Genomic DNA, 25,832 nt, shown 5'->3' on the forward strand with positions numbered 1-25,832 from the left:
ATATTTACTTAGTCACCAAGTCCTGATTGTTCCTGTCTCCCCCTCCTCTCTGTTCTCAACACCCCCTGCCCCCCATCAAGTCCAGGCCTTGACCACCTCTTGGCTGGTCAGCCTCCTATCTCAAGCCTCCCTGTTCCACCTTGCTTCCCTTACACCGAGGATTCTTCCCAACATGCAGGTCAGGTCATACGCTCCAAATCCCAAAACCCGTTGATGGCTTCTGTTTCTCCACAGCAGGGACCCAGCTCCTTAGGCTGGCATTCAGGGGCACTGAACCACCTTCTGTCCCACTACATTCCCTCACCCATCTCCCACTAGTCCCGCCACTCATGCTAACCTCTCATCAAGAAAGATTATTCGGACTTCCTTGGAATTTCCATAACTCCCTGCCTTCGCTCATTTCCCAGAATGTCTATCCTTCACAGTCTATGTTTCAAAATCATAATTATTCCCCAAGACCCAGCTCATTCTACTTCCCTCACGAATTCTGCCCTGATTACCCCTATTCGGAATTAATCAGGGTTATTCCCAGCCCCTATAGTACCTTTTCCTCAAGACGCTTGGCGTCTTGCTATTGGGAAATTGTCCTGTTATACTTAGCTTACTAGAATAATCTTCTATTGCCTTCTGCTGGAAAGATTGTCATAACCACTATGCAGATCTCCATGTCTGAGATGAAATTGCTACCCCCTCACCTTAAATTTAACATAAGCTTCAGGAGCATATAGTGTGGACCTGAAATGATTGCTTCTCATCTGCGTTCTGAAAATGAATTGTTTGATTAGCTATCCGATGGTTCTATCTTGTATTATGCTGGGAATTTACTACTTTGTCTTCCCACTAAGTTGGAAGCTCTGAGGACCAGAGCGCCTTACTCATGTTGGCATCGCCCAGGTCAGAGGATGCAGCTTTCGCATAGTAGATACTTAATATTAAGCTCTCCTACTCTCTTGTGAGCCAAGGGAGGCAATTATTGCATGCACAGTGCTTGAGAGTGAGGGCTTTGGGGCATGGCCACCTGGGCTGGAGTCCTCCTGGTCCATTAGAACCACAGCCAATGAGTGCTTAATAATTCTTAAATATTATCGCATCAGGCTGTTAAAATAGGAAGGACTTTAGTCTCGATTTTGGCATAGACATGGAGACACCAGATGCTACATTCCAAAGTGAGCCGATCTTGCAGCGGGTAGTAAAAATCTAATTAAATACCTCACCTACTTTGAGGGTATGAAGTCGTCAGGAACTGGAAATTATAGGGCGGTGTTGCTCCAAAGGTTTTGGCGCATGTGACTAGTGTGCTACGAAGCCCACATCCCCACTGGAAAGGGGTGAACATGGGGTGCGGGTGTCTGCTGCTGGGGTCCATCACTGGAACGTAGAGCACTGTTGTGAGAATTAGAAAAAGGTGTCCCCCCTGCCCTGGGTAAACTCTATATACCAAGGAGGCCCTTCTGCCTCGAGGCCCGGTGAAAAGGTCTTCACCAGGATCCCTTGAGGAGACTGGCACGCATCTCCTGAAGCTGAGGGAGACTGCAGACGGGCCTCTGAACTTCACCTGAGAAGTCTGAAAGGGCAAGAGGAAGGCTGGCTGGCTGCTTTTGGAAAAGTGGGAGAGATTTCTCTGCCCCACAGAGTTTGTTGGACCAGAGAAAGTTGGATGGGGTTATCTTAAGTCCATGGTAAGAAGGCCACATGGAGGGACGTCAGAGTCAAGAAGGTGGAGGTGAATTGCCAGATTCCTAGGTGCCGACGGAGACACAAGCCATTGGCTAGAATAGAGATGAACTTGCCCTCAGCAAGAAACTTCAGAGGAAAGCATCCCAATGACGGGAGGTGTTCTCTAAAGAGCCCAACCCAAGGAAGAGAGAGTCCATTTCAGAGACTTGCTGGCTCTATAAACCAGCTCCTAACAACACGGGCCAGCGCTGGGAGTGCTTTCCTGCCACTTCTTCCATCGCCTCCCACCATCCTCTCCTTATTTGCCACTCGGCCTTGCCTGGAAGAGTCAGGAGCTGTGGTTAGCCGGATGGCGCAGGGAGAGGAGAAGTCGAAAGTGGAGGGAAGGGGAAGCGGGAAGGAAGCCGGTCACCTCCCCCCCCAAACACACTCCAGGCAGCTTAGCTGGAGCAGGCGGCTGTGGCTGCAACTTCGTGTGCTTTTAAATCAAGGTTGGCATTTTCATTATTACCCCAAGCTGGACATATTAAGTACTGAACTGAAACCTTGAAGGTGACCTCTCCCCGTCTGCCTGGTAAACAGCAACTCATTTTGCAAGGCTTAGCTCAACACTCACTGCCGAGTCTGAGCCCTTCCTCCAGGACCAACCGTTTCCCTGCCTCCTCTGCCCAGCGCAGCCCAGGAAGCTCACTTTTACTGTTCGGCTCTTTGCACGGCCTTGCGCTGGGCCAGCCGTAGGCTCCCAGACGGCAGGGCCGACCTCCTCGCCCGTGCACCGCCAGCACCTAGAGTAAGGACGCGGGCCCACCCTTGAGCCCCAGTGGCCGTATAATGAACATGATTTATCTTTCAAAGACTAGCTAAGATTTTTCCTAAGATAGGTTTATCATTGAAACACATCTTTATTTTGGGGAGATAGATGAAAAAACAGCAGCTTTCTGGGTGATGCAGTGCAGTCGAAAGCACTTTTGTCAATGGTACACTCTAGGGTGGCCTGGAAGCTGCCGCTCGGGCGTCTCAGCCCTGGTGTGTTTTCCTGAGTGGAAGGTGTCAGAAGCCTTTTTGACTCCTTGCTGTGTTTCCTCCACAGGTTTCTTCAGGAGAAGCATCACCAAAAATGCCGTGTACAAGTGTAAAAACGGAGGCAACTGTGTGATGGACATGTACATGCGAAGAAAGTGCCAAGAGTGCCGGCTAAGGAAATGCAAAGAGATGGGAATGTTGGCTGAATGTATGTATAGAGGTATTCGCATCAAGCAATTAAATTCCACTAAATATCTCTTAAGAAGGCAGATGTCAGGTAACTCATCTAATTAGAATGGTGCTTCACGTATTAAAGAAGGGACTTACTAAGCCGTCTAAGTTCTTGGAAAGGATAATGAATCACAGGCATTATCCAAACTGTCTGCTAAAGAGCGTTCTGGTCACCTGAAAGAAGCAGCTGTTTCATTGTTCACTGTTGCAATGACTTAAACGTGGACTGAGGTGGCGTTATTTTAATAAACTACAAAGAACGACAGTCTAAAAGCTTCCTCCAAATTTGATTTAATATCTTCTTAATTTATTGTTTAACTTGCATAAAAATGCACAGTTGTGGGAAAAGTTAAGAATAAGGTATAACTGCCTCTGAACTGTCTAAATAGAGTTTTAAACCAAGTCATTTTATTAAGAATCCTCCTGCTTTTGGTTGCAGCTCTGAATCAATTTGTATAAGTTTTCACAGGAAATTAACTACCCCGAGTTTTAATATCATTTGGCCTTTCCATCTGATAAAAGAAGACACTGTATTAACTGCTGGCTTTGTGAGAAACCATAATCTTCATCAACATTTGGAATGCATGCTAGGATATAACATATTAATTTTTCATTCTGCAAATTCTACAGACCACTCAGATTCTGAGATACGCCCTGTTCCCCCTCAAAACACAAAGAGACAAGCAAATGTCACCAAGGGGATGATAACAGTCAGGGAGGGAATGCCACACGAAAGAAAAGCCTTTGGAAGGCCAGTCCAGGTCTATTGTTCCCAAACTGGACAGGTGACTGGGACGGCCCCAGAGAAATAATGTGTTCAGGAGGCAGAAAATAGGCCAGTGTAAATAATGCAGCTCCGGGAGCATGAAAGTTTTATAGTGGCCGATCACAATCTCCTCTCAGCGCATATGAAACAAGAGACGGCAACGGGGGCTGCTGCTGCTGGAACCCAATCTTGCCATGGAAACATTTGCTGCGATACTGGGTGGTTCATGTGGCTCATCACTTAAACATGAGCTTGTCCCATCTGAAGCTCTGAGGACATTTTTCAAGGCGCCACCTGTAAAGAGTCTGTAACATTATTTATGAACATGGACTTGTCTAGTAACAGATGCAGAGCTTTCATATGATCCTATAAACTGAATTCCCCAGACAAAGAGATTCCTGGGATTTAGTTTCATTAACCATGAGGGAATGAAGAAATTAAATTGGAATGTGGGAGATCATTCCATGTTACTTTTTGTAGCTCTGCGTAAGTGTAAATTAATGATGATTTTATATGATTATTCAAAAGAAAATTTCTAAGTCCCCTTGAGTTGCTTTCATCTTTAATGATGTTCTCAATAATTTATACAACTATGAAAATGGACAGGATTTGAAATTTTTTCTAAAGGATCTTGACATTTGTTTTATTCAACATGATTACTTATGTGTTTAATGTGAAATTGAATACATGTCTTATGGGGCAGCTATGGGTGAAAAATAACATTAATACTATGTCTTGAAATAATAACTTGCAAAATTCCCTGGGAAGCATCATTCTTCAGCTTATTGAGCAAATCCCTTGCATTTGTACAATGCTTTGGCATTCCAGCCTTTATACGAAGCTCATTTTAAAAAAATGATGTAACATTTAACCTACACAAAACACTGCAAGGCAGATAGTATTCCCATTTTACAAGTGAAAAAGCCGAGACTCACAGAGGATAAATTTCTTGTTCAAGGCCAAGCCTTAAAACATCAGAAAGGCTAGAACTGGCTCTGTGCCAAATCGCATGGGCCATCTGATGACCCGGCTGCGTCTCAGCGGCCTTGTGACCACGCAGCCAATGGTACTTTCTGTGGTTGGTTAAGTCCCTGTGTTTATTTTTTCAGGCTTGTTAACCGAAATTCAGTGTAAATCGAAACGACTGAGAAAAAACGTGAAGCAGCATGCAGATCAGCCCATTAACGAAGACAGCGAAGGACGTGACTTGCGACAAGTGACCTCGACAACTAAGTCATGCAGGGTAATAACACGCAGCGGTGCCTGCCAGTGCCAGCCGCTGAGCTCCTGGGCGTGTCGTGGTCCAGCTGGGACACCTTCCCATTAGAGCCACGGCTGTGGGCAGAATTGCCTTTCCATTGGGCTTTAAATGGGCTTCTTCTTAATCAGGACTCAGTTTGAAAAATCCAGTTTATACACCGAACCGGAAATCCTTTGAGCAGCTTGGGACAAACAGAGGCACAGCATCTTGTGCGATCTGCTACACAAAGGGATAAAGCACAGGGCGGGTCTAGGGATTTTAATTTGCCATTAGCTGAAAAACCAAGAATCCGTTTTTTGCTCAAGTCACGCCCTTCTCAATATTTATTCCATTACCGACAAAGGAAACGTCATCCACATTTAGTTTTTCAGATCTATTCTTTTATATTTATTTCAGAAAAAAATTATTGGGTATGAAAGTATTATTTTGCTATAGTGCTTCATCAGGAACACTTGGGGTAAGGAAGCAAAAGGCTGACACGGTGATTCACTCTCTTCCAAAGCTCCAGTGAAGGAGAGAGAGAGGTTTAGGGTCTGAATTGTCCAGGCCGATGACCTTCAGGAGTCAGCATTTTTTTTTTTTGTAAAGGGCCAAATATATTAGGCCCTGGCCACATGGTCTCCACCTCAACTACTCAACGCTGAGTAGCATTGCTAATATGTGAACAAATGAGTGTGGTTGTCTTCCAGTGGCTTTACAAAACCAGGTGGATTCGGCCCAGGGGCCCCCGTGTGTCAGCCCCTGCTCCAAATAAATACCCTCAAGCGGAGTCTCCATGTTACATGTGGAAACTTCTTAGTTATGACCAAACCTTGAACTTTCACTGAACTTCCCTATGAATGGGCTCAATAAGCTTCATATCCATATTATTATTTATTCCTAAGAAATACATGAAAGAAATATTTTGTTTTCCCTATTTTACAGAGAGGAAAAAGAGTAGCTTGGGACAAACTTAGCGAATTGTGATGTGGCTTGCCCAAGGACTCAGAAAAAGCGATGACACTCAGAGCCTAAGTATCAGAGTGTACAGTTCCTGCCATATTTAGGGCCTTTCCCAACATTTCTGATATTCATTTACTCCAGATGAGTGTATATGTATATAGAAAAAATGCCCTATAGCCACCCTCCCTAACACCTTTTATTTTTTTGCCAGTGTAGGAGAAAACTGAACTCACCCCGGACCAACAGAATCTTCTACATTATATTATGGATTCATACAGCAAACAGAGGATGCCTCAGGAAATCACAAATAAAATTGTACGTACACTACCCGAAAATGCACGCGTTTAAAGTTTATATTTTCTGGGGCTTTTACTATGTTGGAGGTGGAATTAATATATAAATGTGTTGCTTTGAAATGATTAGAGCTGAAAATTTAAGTTACACATTTAAACTTTTAGCAACATTAAGTAACCAATGAGTAAGAAGTCTCAGATCTATCTTGGTAACAGTAACTGCTCTCCAAGGATCTGAAAAATAGGAGCTGGGTCTTTAAATGATTTTGCCTAAATCTGGATCTTTAGCCTAATGATTTTATATTGCTTTATCTTTTTATCTACTTATTAATCACTTCCTTTTTTCTTAAAATTTAGTTAAAAGAAGAATTCAGTGCAGAAGAAAATTTTCTCATTTTAACTGAAATGGCTACCAGTCATGTACAGATTCTCGTAGAATTCACAAAAAAGCTACCAGGTATCTTTACATGCAGTTACTTTTGTGCTATATTGTGCAATATATTCGTGTGACGTTGAGAGGCAGGTCTGTTCATTGCAAAAGGAGAATTATCTCCCTTCTAATTTAATTTGTCTACTATAGACATAAAGTGTTAGAGCCAGGTAGTCTATTTAAAATCATTTTCGTTAACTCTTCCTAATTGATAAATTAAGAAATTGTGACTTTGCTATGTTGTGATTCATCCACTTATTCATTTCATAATAAGTGTTTGTTGATCCCTACTCTATACTAAGTACCTAGCTATTACCTTCAAGGATAGTGATTAAAGGCTATAAAATAAAAAAAAGTGTATACAAAGTGCTGTTTGAACAGAGAGGAAGTAATTGCTGATTATATTTGAGAAAGACAGGAAGGCTTCTAAGAGAATCATATTTGAGTTGAGTCTAAAACAAAAAGGAGTCCAGCCGGGCATGGCTCAGCCATTGAGTGTTGGCCTAGGATCCAGGAGATCCTGGTTCGATTCCTGGTCAGGGCACAGGCCCAGGTTGAGGGCTCGATCCCCAGTTGGGGGTGTGCCGAAGACAGCCGATCAATGACTCTCTCATCGTTGATGTTTCTATCTCTCTCTCTCTCCCTCTTCCTTCCTCTCTCTGAAATCAATAAAGATATATTTTAAAAATAATAATAATAAAAATAAAACAAAAAGGAGTTTTTCAGGTAACATAAAAGAGAAGAGACATTTGAAGTCAAGAAATCTGCTTGTGAAAATATAATGAGGTGTGAGCAAGAATAGAATTATTAGATGCAAGATTCTTATCTCCCAGCCTCCAGTTCTTTCAGGCACAGTTTCAAAGCAATCTAAGTCCATAGGTTTAGGTGGTTTCAGTGTTTTAAATATATATTAGTACATTAAAATCTCATGGTCTAGAAGAGTATAATAAATACCTAGTATAGCTACATGACACTATAATATTAAATTACAGAAGGTAACTTATGACATAGGATTTTAATTAAACATGGTAATTTGCCTTCTTTCCCAGCATTATGCTATTATTTTATTAAATGTGTCATGAATAAACATAAGCCTACATAAAATTCATAAAATGTGGGGGGAAGTTCTTGTTATCATCGAAACATTAACATTCTCTCATTTCTTTATTAACAATGAAAGAGGAACTTAATTTGTTCTATGCTAATTAAACTGAAGGCACTCTTGATCAAAAACAAGATTATTCAAGAGTTAGAAACTGTGGGAGGAGAATTGGAAAGGGAGAAATAGGATGGTTTTTGTTGTGTATGAAAAAAGATTTTTCAGTTCAAATGGTCAGTTGGTCTTGAACCAAGAAATAATTGAAGACCAAAAAAAAAAAAAATCTTACTCATAAGAAGGGAGCTTATCTGAAAGCAGTGGCAATATCTTACACACATCTTCCACCCTGTGCCTGGACTGGCTCCTGAGGGACGAAAGGAGTGCAATATACGTGTGTTTAGTGAGTAAGGCAGAGGGAAAAAATTAAAAATACAGAAGGAAAGAAAAGGCAAAAAAACCCTGAGAAAGAAAAGGTATATTTTAATAATAATTATAGAAATGTCATCATTACAAATAGTCACAATGGTGATGCAAGACTGATAGTGAAAGTGCCCTGTGCAGGGCCAAGTGGAGTCAGGCCACTGTCCAGGGTGCTAGAGGCCTGGCGTGGCTCCGGCCCTCGGAGGAGTGCTGAGTCTCTGACACGGGGACACTGCTTCTTGATCCTTAGTGTTACTCTTCTCTAAACTCCCATTGCTACTGACTGCTTTCCTAAGCCACTGAGGCCCGAAGGCATTATTCTATCTCTATCCACGGGGCGTGCGTGTGTCCGCATGTGCACACGAGCTTGTGTTTCTTTCCCATTCGTTACATCAGTCATGTCCCCCGCCCTGCACGGCACAGTGCTGAGCTCGGAGAAGACACCTCAACATGACCTCGATTAGGTCTTTTATTGGAAGTGCGACTCAGTCTCCGGATTGACTAAAGATTCGTGAATTGGCCAAAAATTTCTTTACACCTCCGGATCCACCTAAAGAGTTTTCTGGCTTGGGGCTATTTCCATTCTGCAGAGTTGAGCTGTGACACCAGATGTAGCTAAACTAGTGGCTCACGGAGAGTCTGCTTGCCTCTGATTTTTGAGGGTTGCTTCGTCTGTATCAGCCTGTCTCTGCCATAATCTAAATATTCAGTGTAGGCTGGAAGCCTTCTCTTGCCCAACTTGTTCATCAAATCCCACTCGATGGGGATAAAAGTCAGCTTCTGTTTGGGAGAGCACAATAGATACTTACTGACTCAACTTGACTCCCCAATCTTAAAACAACTACAAGCAGTTTTAATGAAACTGTTTCATGAGTGGGGATGCCGGCGGTGATGACATGCTGTTTTGTAGCGCTCACAACTCCTTGATACTGACTTGGTCATCAACCTCACCCAGGATTTCAGACTCTGGACCACGAAGATCAGATTGCGTTGCTGAAAGGGTCTGCAGTGGAAGCTATGTTCCTCCGTTCAGCTGAGATTTTCAATAAGAAACTTCCAGCTGGTCATGCGGACTTGTTGGAAGAGAGAATTCGAAAGAGTGGTAAGTGACTGGGTTAATGGTAAAAAGAGTCTGTTTCTTCAAGTAAAAATTCGTACAACCCACGAAGGTGAGGCTCTTGCTTGTCTTATGCAATATTACATGCCCATTTTGACAAACACGGAGAATGGCCCTATAATGATCTATGTTAAATAGATGGGGCTTTAGAGTCTTAGTTCAAAAATCCTTGTTGCAATAGCAAAATATGAACAATACTCTTTTCACTGGACCACTGGAGGGATTTAAAAAAATTTTTTAATTAGTCTGATGAAACACATAATGTAAAGGAGCTGTGGTTATTCAGTCTAGAAAAAGATGCATTTATTCAAAGCCTCCAGGTCTGAATGCCTATGTATCAAACTATTATCAATCTTTATTCAAAGAAAAGTAAGAAGAAATAATGACAGCAACATTTATATATCAGTCACTAGGTTTCAGACACTGTTCTAAATATTTTACATATATGATGCCATCAAATCTTTGAAAATATCCTATGAGATAAGTAGTTATTGTTCCCAGTTTATGGATGAGAGAGCCATGTGTCTTAAACACTGTGCTGCACTTCCTCTCAAGAGACAAATGAAATAATAGTATGAGTAACGCAGTTTAACTTATCATGGAGTAATATTGTAACACAGAGCGTCAAGCGACGTCAGGATGTCTCAACAAAACAAAATAGAAACGGACCATAGATGCAGAGAACAGCTGATGGTTGCCAGATGGGAGGGAGTGGGGAGATGGTGATATAATAATAATAATAATAATAATAATAATAATAATATCAGAATGGTTTACCAGGAATTCTATGCAATTTATCTTAAAAGATACTTAAAATATGGTAAGTTGTTATTTCCCCGAGAGATTTTATATGTGGGTTGGGGATATGAATGACATGGGATGACTCTTGAAGACCTTTTTTCCCCTAAAGTATTATTAGTCTATAATTGACTGGAGCAAGTTTAAATACTCAGCCAACTAGTATTTTAGTATAGAGAGTGGAAGAAGGGTTTTCAGGCAGTTCTGCAACTGTGATGTAAGTAAAATAATTGAAAATTGCTTTTTAAAAGCAGCCTTGCCATAGTCATGTTTTTTCCTCTTAGTTTAAAACTGAAAACATAATTAGCACCGTTGGTAGATTTTTTAGAAAACTCTTTCAAAAGATGCATTATTCCTATATATCCATTGACTTTTTTGGTTTAGCAACTCCTTAGGAGCAAGGTAGGATGGTGGTAGTGAAGAGGGAAATCAGGCATGTTCCTTCCCCTTGGAAGCTTGCTGTCTAGTGGGAAGATATGAACTAGAGAGATATGTTAAGAGATAGTTAAGATAAAATGTGGGCAAGAATAACAGAGAGATGACTTCTAGTTGTGAGTGGCTGGGAAAGGTTTCATTGGCATTTTTGCTGGACCTTGAACAACGTTTGATGTGATACTCAGAGTGGAACGGCAGGAGCAAAGGACTGAGGCTGGAAAGCTCAGGTCATGCACACAAAGAAGAGTGGATGGTTCAGTTGATTGGATTAAGAGTCATATTAAGAAGAGGTAAAAAGAAGATACAGTCAGAACTAAATGGTGGGGGCTTTGAATGCTGGACTGAAGATTTCATTCTTTATGTCCTATGTAATGGCAAGACGCTGAAGACTTTTGAGTGGAAAGGGAAAAACATCAAGTTATGCTCTACAGATCTTCCAGCCGTGTTAGGATGAGCCAGGATGGGACACACCCGGCAGGAGGCAGGAGGTGTCAAGGTTGTGACCTCTGCTGCCGGGAGAAAGGGAGAGGAAGAGAGGATCTGAGGAATATATTATTGCAGCTTTTCATCCTTTGAAAGACATTGTGTTGTCCAGAAATATGGATTCTGGTCCTGGACAGATTTTATCACTTACCTGTTCTGGGTTTAATTAGTGTGTGTGTGTGTGTGTGTGTGTGTGTGTGTGTGTGCAGGAGACTGGGGGTAAGGGAGGAGGGTTGAACCAGGGAACCTCTAAGGCACCATCCGGTTCTACAAGTCTTATTGCTTTTCTTTCAATTCTTCTCAACCAAATCTTCTCAAGAAACTTTTTCTGATTGATGGTTTAGCCAGTCACTTGGCCAGCTACTTAAATGTCCTGGTTTTTAATTTTATTTTATGGTGGTAAGACCATTTGACATGAGGTCTACCCTCTTAACAAATGTCTAGGTGGTGTTGCTGACGACAGGCACAGTGTCGCACAGCAGATCTCCAGCACTTATTCATACGGCTGAACGAGATCTTTCTGCCCATCGGTTAAGGCAAGGCAGTAAGTAGTTACTAATTAACGGGCAAGTGTCCTGATTTTAAAGTTGCAATGAGTAATCGATAGTTCATATTATCCATTTATCCAAACTGCTGACTTTTCATAGTTTGGGCTACTGAGCGTAGATTGGGGGCTCTCTCTGCAGAAGGCGGCTGAGGCCGCGGCCTGTCGCGGAGGAAGCCTCTCCAGCTAACCCGGCCGGCTCTTCGGTCCTGGTTCCCATGCACCGCGACAGTGCTCTGTTTCCGAAAACCATGAGTCAAATCTCGTTTTTTAAAAACTAATAAGATAAAAATGGGTGATGACTCATGTGACAAAATATTTTTAATTTTATAGATATGTCTCTTTAGCTATCAAAGGATCTTACTCTGGTCGATGTCGTCTTGGTTTATACATCACGAGACAGTGGTGATTAAGAACCTGGCTTGAATCGAGGCTCCACCGCTTGTTAGCTATATGCCCTTTTTTTGTTAAAAGCTGTTGAAATAGAGCCCATAACTAGTTTGACCGCTTTGAAATCCTGTGTAACTTTAATATTTGGCTACAGTATCACATGGATTACTCCATAGGCAGGGAATGCCTCTTTTTGACTTAGTATTTTATCCCAGGTACCTAGTGCATGCCTGGCTTGCAGTAGGTTCCAACAAATATTTGTGAAATGGATAATTGGATGCACGGATGGATGGGTGGATGGATGGATGATGATCTGAAGCTATGAGTCTAGTCCATTTATTTTCTTTTAAGATGGTTTTCCTCTGAGTATAGAACCACTCACTCACCCCAAAAGGTCCAGTCCTGCCCCAGACTCAGCAAACTCTGGGGAGCCCAAATTCCATCAAATTCTAGGAACTTGGCTCAGCCCTGTTCCTTGTGACAATCCCTGCCTTCCTGTGCGAGTCTATTGGGTGAGTCAGAAAGGCTTGCAAAGTTGACAACTGAATCATGGAGGATGACTAGAAACTTGTTAAGCCACAAAAGTCTGAGAAACGCATTCCAAGATGTACTGCACTATAATATAATAGTGTAGAAAGTGCAAAGATGTGAAGGAATGACAGAATAACCATGAATAGAACTCACATGTGCTTTAATATAATTAGAAAATAATATTTATGAGGCTGAAATTGTAGTAAGTCCTAGATTATTATTTTTTAAAATATATCTTTATTGATTTCAGAGAGAGGAAGGGAGAGGGAGAGAGAGAAACATCAGTGATGAGAGAGTCATTGATCTGCTGCCTCCTGCACGCCCCCGACTGGGGATCGAGCCCGCAACCCGGGCATGTGCTCTGACCGAGAATCGAACCCCGATCGCCTGGACCCTAGGTGGATGCTCAACCGCTGAGCCACGCCGACTGGGCAAGAGCGAGATTATTAATGGCACCGAATGCCACAAAAGTAGATTAATTTATTCCTTGTGTAATGGGGCACCTGTGTAATATTCCGACCAGACATGACATGACTGTAGATGTGCTGTGGAGGGATCTTTCTAGCAGTAATATGAAGGGAGGTTTAGAGAGACTGAGACAAGCAGCAGAGAGACCTGGGAAGAGACCAACGCAGCAACGAGGTGAGAAGTGCTGAGGGTCTTATAGGTTAAAAATATGTAATAAAAAAATTCCTTGCTGGATAACATAAATTTCAGAACCTGATTCTATGAGTGTCAGAAAATTTGAAAAATGAAGTTTTCCAGCATGTGGTCTCTATAAATAAATATGCATGCCTCTAGTTCATAAGACACTTTACCCAAACATCAACCACGTATTGTGAAAATAAAAAGCATCCAGATTCACATGCCGATTAGTATTTTGTTATCTATCATGACAGTTCTATTTATTCATATTTATGAATTTGCTTTTCCCAGTGGATTTTCAGAATCTTGCCTCTTCCACACACCATATAAAAACCTGGTCTTTCGAGATGACCTTTCAGAATAACTTTTCATTCTTATGCAAAGATTCTTATTTCTATTGTACATTTAATTTCACAGTAACATAATGTCAGTTACCCTGTTTATGCCCACACACTCTTTAATGTGAAATTTCTTTTCTTGTTCTCCAAATCCATACTCCTTTGTTTGCTATTATTAAATCCCAATGACATGCACAAAGATACTGTCTCCTGAGATACATTTACTTAATGAGGGTTGTAGTGTTTATTTATGTTCACTGAGGCTTCAGAGCATACATCGGACACCTGTGGTTGTTTCTACATAATTCTAGTGCATCAATTTCTTTATTCCTAATGTAGTTTTATGAGAATTAGGTCTTTCAGGTGGAATTTTTATTAAAAATAGGAATAATCATATAATACCATGAAATATGATAGGACTGAAATAGGCTCGCTAACACTGAAAGAGTTTACATTTCAACATCAAAGAAATGAGCAGTAACATCTCACAAACCAAAGAAATTGTTCTGTTAGTTAAAAATATAAATAACCTCTGAAATTCATAGTATTTTGTGGCCTTTTTTGATCCCCATAACAGACAGGAATGAAATATTCAATGTCGTACGTGTTTATCAGGATGATAGTATATCTTGTGATTTTGCAGTGGTTTGCTTTTACCTGTATCATCTTGTTAGTATTGCCAATGGCCCCTGAAGGTGGGCGCTATGCTTGTATTTTGTAGAGGGGTGACCAGGCTTAGAGAGGCTATGTGACCTACCCAAGGGCATACAGTCAGTCAGCAGGGTGCCAGGAGGTGAGCACAGCCGCCCTACTCAAAGCCCAGCGCTCCTTCACTCCGTTGCACCTGTCACTCACTAAGGCCTGATACTTGCCAAATATCAGCGGGTAGGGAATATAAAGACCAGTAAAATATGGTTCCTGCCGTTTGGCTCAGAGAGAAAGTATAAGCACAGATAGCAATTTAAAATGGTTTTAAAGTAAATTATAAAACGAAGAGACAGTGAGGTCAGAGAAAGGAGAAATTCTTACTAGAGTGATAAAGTCGTAGCTAGTTGTAGTAGCAAAGTACACTGTATGTAGTGTACTATGTTTATTTTTGTGCTCTCTTTAAATATACATGACTTCACTGCTTTAGACCTGAAAACAATAGTAAGAACTAAATTTTCCGAGGAAGCAGATGTAAGCTATGGGTTCCAATGCTGTCTTTGAAATAAAGGTTAGAACTGTAAAGAAACGAAGGGCAGCCTATTTGTAAGAAAAGCAAATGCTCACGTAAAGTTTAGAATTTTTAACACCTCTCCTTTTGTTTCTCAAAGTGGTCATGTAATAATTCTGGCATGAACAAATTTGGGGCTCAAATTGTAGGAAGAAAGTTTTTTCCAAATAGGAGGAAGTGTTAAAGTAATACACGAGTCCATATTCCCACCGGCCCTCAGCCCTTTATATCTGTCCCATTTTGGACATTTTGTATTTATTTATGTGTCTGCCTCTTCCATTAATCTGCCAGCTGCTTGAGGATCATTCCCACACTATCACAGTGTCTGTACATCTAATGTACAAAAAGTGGTGAATTTTATTGAGATGAATCCAGAACTTGACAGCCCAAACCCTGTCAACTCCTAAGCGCTGGCGAGGTCTAACTTGGCCAGATAACTTTTAGCCACTAGGACTAACGGGAAGTGTGTTATTAATGAAATATTTTCTATTGAAAATAGCTTTTTTTGAATTACTAATTTGTTGGCAGCTTTTTACGTAAGGCCAGCACTGTGGCACAGATGACTCTGAGTTCAATTTAGCAGTTGATGTAGAGAGTTTGGCCAGGGCCCAATCTCTTAGCACCACGAGAATGTTCCCATTGTCTTAATGGCATCCTTTCCCCCCATCACATCTTATAACTATGTCACCTTCATCACAAGGAAGTAGCAAATGTAATATTGTCTAATTTCATATCCACTTGTTAATCTCCTGCCATGTCTCCAGCAGGATGCTAGTTACTAAGGATACAGAGGTGAATTGGAAGCATCTATGGAGCCCGCTGTACTGGCCAGGCAGTGTGCCAGGCTCTGGGAGTACAGCCGTCGGTTCCTGTTCTCACCACATTTATACGGTGCTTCACACTCGAATGGGATGGAGAGAAATGAGTTGTGACAGGAGCAATAGAATTGAACATAGAGAAGGGAGCCAGTAGGTCTGCTACATGGTGACAGGGGAAGTTCCAGAGAGAAAACAAAAATTGAATTTAACATTGAAACATGGATGGGGTGTCCCAGCCTGACAAGGATCCCTTGTATAAAATGCACACTTGTGTATCACACACGCGCATGCACACACACACACACACACACACACACGCCCCTCTGCTCTATTTTTTTGTGTCCAATTAAAACTAGAAAGTTAATTAGGATACAGACATTCGCATTTAAAATAACTTACAAGAGCATCGTGTTAATTCTATCGAATGGTGATTCTTTCAAAGAATCCTTCTGATCACTGGAAAATTAACTTATCAATCCCAGACGTCTTTTTTAAAAAGAAAAAAAAAACCAAGAAGACATTTGCGGGGGGAAAAGGGAAAGGAAGAAACAGAGGAATAGAGATATGACTGGTTTTTCACAGCTTGGGGCTTCTCCTTAGTAGTCTTTGCGGTTAAGTTAGAACATAGCTCCCCCTTGTGACCAAAACTCAGCAAACGGGGCGTAAAGAGCCCGACGAAGCCAACCTGAAGCGAGTCCCCAGAAAGCGGGATCAGGAAACAGGGACAAGGCCCCCCTTCAGCAGGATGCTCTCGCTGCATTTCCTGGGCTACAAACTGTTTTCGGGAGAGAAAGGAAGGGGGCCCTGACCAGGGAGTGACCCCACAACCTTGGCGTATCGGGGCGACGCTCTAACCAGCTGAGCTACCCAGCGAGGGCTTAATTCTGATGATTGATTCTCATTCAGAGGCAGATTTATATTTGATCCATCCTGTAGGAAACTGTTTTTTTAAAACCCTTCTATTATCCTGGTTCCACCAGCTGTGTGTCTTTGGGCAATTGTATAGGCTCTCTGTACCTGTCTCACGGGGTGTTAGGAAGCTTCCATGAGCTATATAGTGCAAGACGTGTTTGGAACAGTGCACTCAATAAATGTGATTCTGTGATTATCACGGGGGTGAGCAGTGGGTGGTGGGACAGGCAGGGGACAGGTCCCGGAGTTTCCTATGTAAAAATGAAGGGCATTTGTGCTAAAAGCCACCGAGAGTTTTTGAAGGTTGGTAGGAAGTGGGGAGTCAGGGTGTGATTTGAATGTTAGAAAGGTGGTTCTGAGCAAGTGAGAGGGAGGCTGAATCTCTAAGGCAGGCCGGGCAACTGGGTGGGCGAGGGTACCGATCACTGAGTGGGAACGCTAGGAATGCGGTGGGTTTGGAGGAAGGAGAATTTAGTTCTGCACATGGTGTCTTTCATTTTGGACATGTTGAGTTTGAAGAGCAAAGCCAAGCACCAGGGCCTAGCAGCTGGGGGGGGGGGGGGAACAGGTTTGACAATTCAGGGAGAGATCGGGACTCTGATAAGAACTATAACCCTTATTAAGCGGAGCTGTTTATACTTCTGGGCTGAAGAACAATAATTTGGGGCGAGTTATTTAAGATATTATCTATGCCTTGATTATAGATCTTAATATTAAAAAGAAGAACAAACCCCATCTAGAAAATGGTGAAGTTGAGAGATTTTTTGGCAATTCAAGAACATCATCATCGTCAGAGACAGTCGTGACTAAAACAAAGGCACTGCCAAAATGAAAAGACACACAAATCATTGATTTCGTTATATTTCGAGGACTTTGTTAGCTGACCTTTGCCCTGCCTGTGGCTGGAACGTATAATATACAGTCGTTATTGAAATGTGTGCTTATGGGTGCAAATATCAACGTGCGTGTGTGTTTTGATCTGTTTGTAATATTACACTTTTCAGTTATTCAGCCACTTGACCACGCCTCTGCGTTTTTCGCGTTTCCCCCGCAGGTATTTCTGATGAGTATATAACGCCGATGTTTAGTTTTTATAAGAGCGTGGCAGAATTGAGAATGACTCAGGAAGAGTATGCTCTGCTTACAGCCATTGTTATCCTCTCTCCAGGTAATTCTGATGTTACATTTTCAGTGTCATGCAATTTGTGCATTTTTCCCAGGATCATCGTAACAATGTTTATGAAAGAAAACCTGGGAAACACGGAAACATCAAAAAGCAAAATGGACTTCAAATTGAACCATGTTAACATTTCAGTGTATTTCTTCTTAGCCTTTTTTCTGAACCTCACATTCATTTACTAAATGCTTTTTAATACCTACTATGCGCTAAACATGGCTCTGGACATTGGGGGATACAGCAGTGAGGAAAGAGGCAGGACACAGCTGCAGGGAGCTCACTACATTCTAGTAGGGTACGAAAGACAATAAATGAAGAAACAAATAAAAATAATTTGTGGCAATTACTGAGGTGGTAAATGCTACAAAAAATATAAAGGTAAGAATATAAGGCAAGAAAGTGGCGGTAGATGTTAATTTAATTGGCGGTCAGGGGAGGCTTTTCTAAGGGGTTATTTGAGCAGGGACCTAAATGAAATAACGTACTTTTTAACATAATAGAAAATATAACTGCCTTTTTAAAAAGTGTACTTTTCTTCAAAAGTCTTTTCCCATGTCATTAAAAAATTATACTGGTAAAAGTATATTGTACTGCATGCATCATACTCCATTGTATTGATGACTAATCATTTACTTAGTTTTTACCATCTATTTGGAGATTCAGAATGTTTCCAATTTTTTGTTTTCAACAATGTTGAAATGAATACCTCTGTACGTGTATTTTTCTATATATTTTTGCTTAATTATTTGGGAGTAAGCGATGCCACATTCTTAACTTGTGGCCTTAAACCATTTTATACAGGATGTCAAGTCAGAAGCTAGTTGTTACTTTGCTGTACCATAAAACATTATAATTAGAAAGAAGAAAAACATTTTGGCAGTACCTACTAACGTGACACATGTACAAACCCTACGTCTCAGCAATTCCAGTCCTTGGGCTGTACCCACCAGGAATGATACTTACGTTCACCAGAATACTTTGGGGGCGTTCACTGGAAGGGGAATTTAGGGAGGCCTCTGAGGGCAGTAAATTTTCTACATCTAGTTGTGCTTATATAAGTATATGTATGTGCATGTGTAAAAATTAATCCAGTCGAACACTTCACTTGTACATGTCAACTGTCACCACGTGTGAGTTACGCTTCAAAGGTTAGCCTTACTATGACTGTGCCACACCTTCCACTTTTTCATTTTGCCGTGTTCTGTTCAACTTCAAAACAGACAGACAATACATCAAGGACAGAGAGGCCGTAGAGAAGCTTCAGGAGCCGCTGCTCGAAGTGCTGCAGAAGCTGTGCAAGATCCACCAGCCCGAAAACCCTCAACACTTCGCCTGTCTCCTGGGCCGCCTGACGGAGTTGCGGACGTTCAACCATCACCACGCGGAGATGCTGATGTCGTGGCGGGTCAACGACCACAAGTTCACCCCGCTTCTCTGCGAAATCTGGGATGTGCAGTGACCGGCATCGCCGGGGCGGAGGCCGGCCCTCTCTTCTCCTGATGTGTAACATTCCTTTATTCCATTTGTACCCGGTTTCGCACAAGAATTTCGACAAATATTTATGCAGTAATTATGTAACTCCCACAGTTGTAAATACGGGGCTAGGTAGAATTACTCTCTCCACTTTGTATTTGACACGGCTTCAGGGAATCTTTTATTCTAATTGGCTTGCCCTGTTTGCCTAATTAAACTGGTCCTTCCTTCAGTTCTATCTGTTGAAATAGAGGGAAAAAAAAATCTCAGTGTGCTCATCTTCCCTTATTGCATATATTTTATTAAACAGTGGTGTGCACTTCTGGCAATAAACTGAACATAATGGCAACAGGCTTTTATTTGGGAACAGAATTTGAAAAAAATATACAAACTCTTATTTCTTTAAATGATGAATGGCATCCTATGGAGCCCAAGGGTATAATTTACAAAAAGATAAACTCTCACAATACACATGGTGCATTTTTCATCCCTGGAGAAGCCCTGGTGAATATTCATTCATTGGCAGGAGCCCTCTGATCATTTCATTTTCTTTGAAGTTCAAAGAGAATAACATACGGAAAAGTCAACGACTATCACATAAAATATTCCCCAAGCATATTAGCTGTGCTTTCAGGGGCAACACTTCTCATAGTCAGGGTCCTGAGGCAGCGGTTACACATTCAGAGTATGCAGATAAGCCCAGTGATGGGACAGACCCTTTTCTCTATTAAAAGTGCTCACTGTTGGTTTCAGTGCATATAAGCAATCATTTTGTGTGTGTTTTGTTTTGTTTCGCTTTTGGAAAACACTCCTTCAGCCGGGTGCACAGCTGTTGTCTGCTTCCCCCAAAGCAGGAATTAGTTCATTTCCTTCCTTCATTGTTACACTGTTGCATTCTTCCCCCATTATCCTCCGGTGAACACAATAAAACACCTTCTATAAGTCATGGGCTTATATCTGCCTTTCTCCTGAAGTCAGCCAAAATGGAGCTTGCTTGGCAAGAAAATTTTTGTGGGTTTTGTTTTGTTTTGTATTAAAATATTGGGACAACCCTGAAGCCCTAAAAATAGCTGGTCAGTGGAAAAGGGAGTGAGTTGGGGCTACATCTGTTGGATTTCATCTGCTACAACAGCAAAGACTTGTATCCCCACTAAATACTCGATTCTTTTGCTGAACTCCATGGGACGATGCAAAGATGATTAAGACACAGTGACTGCCTGGAGGGGCTTACAAAGAGCTACAGGGGAATGTTGTATGGACTCAACCGGGAAAATCTCATAGAGGAGGTGGCACTTCCCCTGGGCTTGGAAGGACAGCCAGGACTCACATGGCTCAGGGTAAGAGGGAAGGGAATTTAAAGCAAAAAGGGGTGGCAGGAGCAAAAGGAGGGGGGTGGGAGTTGTACAGATGTTAAAAGACCACGAGTCATCTAGGGGAGGGAGAGACGGGGAGCACAGTCCGTTTCTAAGCCTCAGTCTTACCATTGGAAAATGAAGGTACCTGTACCTGCCCTCTGAAGGGGTTTAGCTGATAAACTACAAGCCCACCAGGGGAGGAAAGACATTTAAAACATAGAATTAAACTTCTCAATGCCTGAAGGAGTGGATCCCATCTGGGGAGCCGAGTGTGGTCTCCAGATCACCAGGCGTCTGTGGGGAAAGTGGTGGGAAACGAGCTGGGACTGAGGGGGCCACTGCAGACACACAGAGCTGGGAGTTAATCCCATGTGTCTGGGTTTAGTCAAGCGATTAAGAGTTTGTAGGAGCAGATAATGTTTCTGATGTGGAAAACTAACTGATACAATAAGAAATACATTTTTGGTCTTTGTCCCCAGTTTCTGACGGAGCCTCTAAAACCCTTGGAATTTCCCAAGTGGATAGGAGCATCTTTCATTACTCATAACAAGTTCCCTTCAGCTAATACCTGTGTTTATGCCAATAAGGTAACTCTTTGGGGACCTCTGCGTGCTTTTGGATGGGGGCTGATTACCAGAGGAACTGACTGTGTTATTAGAGGGCCAGAACTTTCAGCCCCATCCCAGACCCCTGGGGAGGGGAGAGGTGCCCACAGATGATGGTCAGTCACCAATGATTGGTGATTTAATCAATCAGGCCCATGTAGTGGAACTTCCATAAAACCCCTAAATGATGAGGTTTGCAGAGCTTCTGGGTTGAACACATCAAGTGTGAGGAGGCTGATGTGATGGAGAGAATGGAAGCTCCACGCCCTCCTCCTACCCCCAGCCTCCCCACCCCATACCTGACTTTATGCCCCTTCTATTTTGCTGTTCCTGAGTTGTATTCTTTATAATAGACCTGTAGTGGTGAGTAAACTGTTTTCCTGTGTTCTATGAGCTATACTAGCCAATAATTGAACCTGAGGATGGGGTCATGGGAACCCCTGGATTATAGATAGTTGATCAAAAGTACAGGCGGGGACAAGTACCTGAGACGTGGGGGGCAGGAGCAGTTTTGTGGGACTGGGCCCTTAATCTGTGGGGCCTGGACTAACTCTGGGTAGTTAGTGTCAGAATTAAAGTGACTTGTAAGACACCCATTTTGTGTAAGAACTGGTTGTTGGTGTGGGAAAAAACCATATATTTGGTGCCAGAACTGTGAGCAGAAACAGTTCACTAATGAATTTTTTTATCAGAAAAAAAATTTTGTGCGACTTTAGGAAAAAGTGAAAGAGCGTGATAAAGGGGAGAACAGTAAGAGTTTGTAATCGGATATCATACCCATGAAGAAATATGGTGGAATCTGGCTTAAGGTCAGAAAATGCATATCGTTGATACAGAATATCACAGAAGCAGAACTGGAAATCTGACTCAGGCATAACCAATCGAGCATCACACACCTGAGGTCAGAGTGAATGGTTTAGGATTGGGCAGGTGATCCGTTCAGAGAAAATGAGATACTTTGTTTGGAGTAAATTTAGGAGGCAGGCAGTGCTGTTCATTTGCTTGTGTGTGTATTGTCCTATTGTTCCAAATTCTTTACTCTTTTCCTGCAATAGAATTACATGCCCTGCGCCCCTTTGCCTGGTGAACTTGCAGAGCCTCTCCTAAGAGTAGGCAGAATATTTGTCCCCGGCCCGTTGATATTGGGCTTGTCCATGTGACTGGCTGTGGGCTGTGGGCTGTGGGCGGAAGTGCCCATTTGCCAGTTCTGGACCGAGGCCTTAAGGACATCACATGCTTCTGCTTGCTGCTCTTGAACTTTGCCATCTGCCATGAGAAGGGGAGGCCCTGGATAACTGCAAGTCCCAGAATGAGAGACAGAGGGAACAGGCCTAAACCCAGCATAGAGCATGAAGCCATGCCCTTCCCCTCTGCTGTGAGCTAACTTGCAGACCCACAGGCAAGAAAAATCAATGTTTGTTACTGTAAGCCACTGGGAGTTGGGAGTTGTTCATTATATACATGATCACAGCAAAAACCTGAGTAATATATCCTATTTGCATTTCAGATCATTCCTCCCCTTGCCTCTGCTCATACTGGGCCAGAAGGAGGGCTAACCCTGCATTTTATAGGCTCCCCTGTCAGCTAGCTGTGGCCAGGTTCCATGAATGGAAGGAAGGCATGGGAGGGAGACTGAAGGACAGAAAGGGAAAACACAGGGTATCCTGGGGGGCTATCTCTGCCTCACGGGCATCTCTGGTAATGACTGCATCTCCTCTTGCACAAACCCGACCCTATTGCTGACGGCCCTGCCTTCTGGATTTCTCTTTTGAACTTCTGGGCCCTAGAAGTGTAGTGGCTTCCTAGTGTTGCTCATCTCTGGGTTGTCTCATCTGCTCCTATTGTCTCAGTGCTTTCGTCTCTTCCAAAACCAAGTTCCTGTGTTAAATTTCCTCTTTTTGAAGTACCTACGGTGGTTCATGTTTTCTGACTTGAGCCTGACTGTATAGTTACTCACATCTTTTGGTTAGACTTAAACCTAAGAGAATGTAGAACCTGAACTGCTGGAAGCCAGAGGAAATCTGAGGATAAAGCCAGTATAAGCAGCAGAGCCCATCTGAGACTAGATTCTGGTTACATTATTGGCAGTCTTAGACTGAGCTTTGCCTAAAGCCAGAGAGTTCTATCCAGGGGTTTCAATTACATGAGCCAATTATTTCCTTTCTTCACAAGTGAATTTGAGAACTCTTTCCTGTCATACAGCACTAAAAAATCATCTCTAATAGGGACACTCTCCTTGGGTTTAGGTCCCACCCTAGTCCAGTATGATCTCATCTCGATCCTTACCTTGTATCTGCAAAGATCTTATTTCCCAATAAGGCCACATTCTGAGGTTCCAGGTGGACGTGAATTTTGGAGGGGATACTATTCAACCCACCACATAGTTAATAATTTAGTATTAATAACAGTGGTTATCATAACATTTTATATCATTTAATTACATATATATTATGTTTGTTAATGCAAATTGGTAGCATTCCTTTAAGACACAGCTTAGCATTGTTTTTAACGTAGCTGGCTCTAAATAGATTATCCGATGAGTGAGTCGTTTAATTAATTGTGAATTAATCAAGATCTCTGTTGCCCTAAAATTTCATCTAGTATATCACCCAAGACACAAGCCATAGGTGGATTGAAAACAACAGCAGCAACCACAAAATGCAGACCCAAACAGCTAATAAACCCGAAGCAAAAATTAAAAAAATCTCCAGCTATGGCATATTTCAAGCAACAGAGTATTCCCGCAGGGCTGGGGAAAGAGCCAAATCATATTTCAGTACCCAACGGGGTGGATGAGCCAGGCTCTTCTGTATTCTGCAGAGAGGTTTGGTCAGATGAATGATTATTGCTCATGTAATAACTTAAAATTTCGATTTCCGAGCTCACTGCTGATTAGAGCCGGCGGGGGGGGGGGGGCGCATCTTCGCAATTCTGGGAAAGACAGAGAACCGATGGGCTTGCTCGTCTGCTGGAAGCGGCCCGACGAGGCTCGCTCTGCGGGTTACAGCCGGGTCCAGTTTCAGGTCAAGCGAGAATCTCTTAAAAGCGGCTGTTGACCTAACCACCAATTAGAAATCCGCGCCTTAGGCGCAGCCCTCAATTACCGGCCGGCGCCCAGGCCACGGCGGGTGAGCGGGGGGTGCGCCCGGAGCGGGGCGCGCACTGGGACGTCAGGGGAAAGGGGGGGGCAGCCAGGGGAACTTGTTTTCTGCTCGGTACCGACGGGAAAGGCAGCGAGAATCAGACAACCCCTCGCCCAACGCCCGCACTTTGCAGACGGGGAAACGGAGTCCCAGGGCGACGACGCGATAGAGCGAAGCGGGTGCAACGGGCGGAGGCGCGCCGGGGGCTCCGGGTGTCGCCGTGTGTGTCAGTCCACGCGCGGGCCGCGCGCCCCGCGGTGACGGACCTCGCCCGCTGCTCCACTGAGTCCCGCCTCCGCGTTAGGCGCCCCCAGCCGGCCAGCGCCTCTCGCTGGGTCCAGGTTCATTCTGCATCCCTGGCTCTTGTGTTTGGTGAAGCACGTGTGGACATCCCCCCTTTTTTGATTTGGGTTGCGGCCTTAAGTGACGGGGTTCCTTCCCTTCCTCTGCCCCCCCCTAGAAGCGGGGCCTCTCTCTCCGAAGGGTCCCTACTTTGGACACCCATCCCTGCTCGGTGACAGTGGTCTCGGGAAACCGAGGCGCCTGCAGTGCAGCCGGATGGAGATGACTGGAGGTTGGGAGGGGCTCGTCACTGACCCCGAGGAACCTGGGGTGACGCCCTGGCACACCCCGGGGCGACATTCCAGCAGGAGAGGCTCCTCCCCCTCCCCGGCCGATCGGGCCTCGTAGGAGGGGCTGTCGCTGTCGCTGAGGAGCCAGACGCGGGGGAGGGGGAACTTGGGCGGCGACCAAGCCGCTCTGTCTTTCAGGAAAAAGACGCGCGTGGGCGTCGGGGCCCCGAGCCGCCCGGCGGTGGGGGCGGGGCGCCGGGGGCGGGGCGAGCGGCGCGCGCGGGTCTCGTGCTCGGGGAGGCCGGGGGCGGGGCCTCCGGCCACGCCCTCTCCCCGCCCTCTGATTGGTCCCTTCGAAACTGGCGGCGGCGGTTGGCCGGGGCGTGCTGGCTCCGCACAGATTGCGCCGAGATGGCTCCCCGCGGGGTGGAGTGACCCTCCTCGGCAGCGCTGGTGAGTGGTTCCCCGTCTGCTCGCTTTTCCCCCAGAACTTGGATCGTGGGGCCGCAGCGCCTCAGCCCACGGGCTCGACGAGCCGCCGGCGCTGAGCCGCTCCCCGGCGGGCGGTGGGGGGGGACCCCGAGCCGCCGGGATCCAAGGCGCTCCGCGATTGGGCCGCTGCCGGGGCCGCGTGCTCTGATTGGCTCCTGGCGCCGTCAAGGTGGCGTTAAGCCCGCCTCCCGTTGCCCACTCGGGTGCGGTGCGAGGGGGCAACAGGTGTGCTGGGCCTGCGAGGGGCCGGCAGGGGCGGGCGCGCCGGGGCGGGGAAGGGAACGGGGGCGCTGCCGCGCTTGGTTAGGCTCCCAGCAGGGCTCGGGGCCTGAAGCTAGCCCCGGGCCTGCCGGGCGCCCCCGCGCCCCCTCGCCGCGCACATTGGAGTCACTTGATTCCGCCGCACCACCCGGGGAGAGCGGGCGCGGTCGCGGACCTCGGGGAGGGAAGGGCAGCCCTTCCCCCGCACTCTCTTCCCTATTTGTCCTGCGGTCCAGCAAGGTCCGGGCCGCTCGGATGCGCGGGGCGAGGGGAAGTCGCTGCAGGCTCCGCGCGCTGCGCCCCCGCCCGCGCCCCTGGGTCTGCGGGGCTGCGTGGGTGGGGGGTGCTCGTGGGTTTGCGCTGGAAGTGGGCGGAGAGTTCTGCA

General features: G+C 44.4%; 2 protein-coding genes across 7 annotated transcripts in view; both read left to right on the forward strand.

Moving 5' to 3' along the window:
* NR1H4 (nuclear receptor subfamily 1 group H member 4) overlaps positions 1 to 19,964 on the forward strand; it is a 59,919-nt gene extending 39,955 nt beyond the window's left edge. For 3 of the 5 annotated variants that reach the window (XM_081128163.1, XM_081128164.1, XM_081128161.1), the window contains 7 exons: positions 2,768 to 2,920; positions 4,807 to 4,940; positions 6,117 to 6,215; positions 6,551 to 6,650; positions 9,098 to 9,244; positions 17,424 to 17,537; positions 18,767 to 19,964. In XM_081128163.1, the coding sequence (XP_080984289.1) occupies positions 2,768 to 2,920; positions 4,807 to 4,940; positions 6,117 to 6,215; positions 6,551 to 6,650; positions 9,098 to 9,244; positions 17,424 to 17,537; positions 18,767 to 19,005 (986 nt within the window). In that variant the 3' untranslated portion in view covers positions 19,006 to 19,964. The remainder of the gene's footprint in view (positions 1 to 2,767; positions 2,921 to 4,806; positions 4,941 to 6,116; positions 6,216 to 6,550; positions 6,651 to 9,097; positions 9,245 to 17,423; positions 17,538 to 18,766) is intronic. The other 2 variants (XM_081128165.1, XM_081128162.1) reach the window with 1 other exon arrangement.
* Positions 19,965 to 25,058: 5,094 nt separating this feature from the next.
* GAS2L3 (growth arrest specific 2 like 3) overlaps positions 25,059 to 25,832 on the forward strand; it is a 28,336-nt gene continuing 27,562 nt past the window's right edge. The window contains exon 1 of one of the 2 annotated variants that reach the window (XM_081127428.1): positions 25,059 to 25,147. The gene's annotated coding sequence lies outside the window, so the exon portion shown is untranslated. The remainder of the gene's footprint in view (positions 25,148 to 25,832) is intronic. The other variant, XM_081127429.1, reaches the window with a different exon arrangement.

This window comes from Miniopterus schreibersii (assembly GCF_964146895.1).
Source record: "Miniopterus schreibersii genome assembly, chromosome: 2".
NCBI lineage: Eukaryota > Metazoa > Chordata > Mammalia > Chiroptera > Miniopteridae > Miniopterus > Miniopterus schreibersii.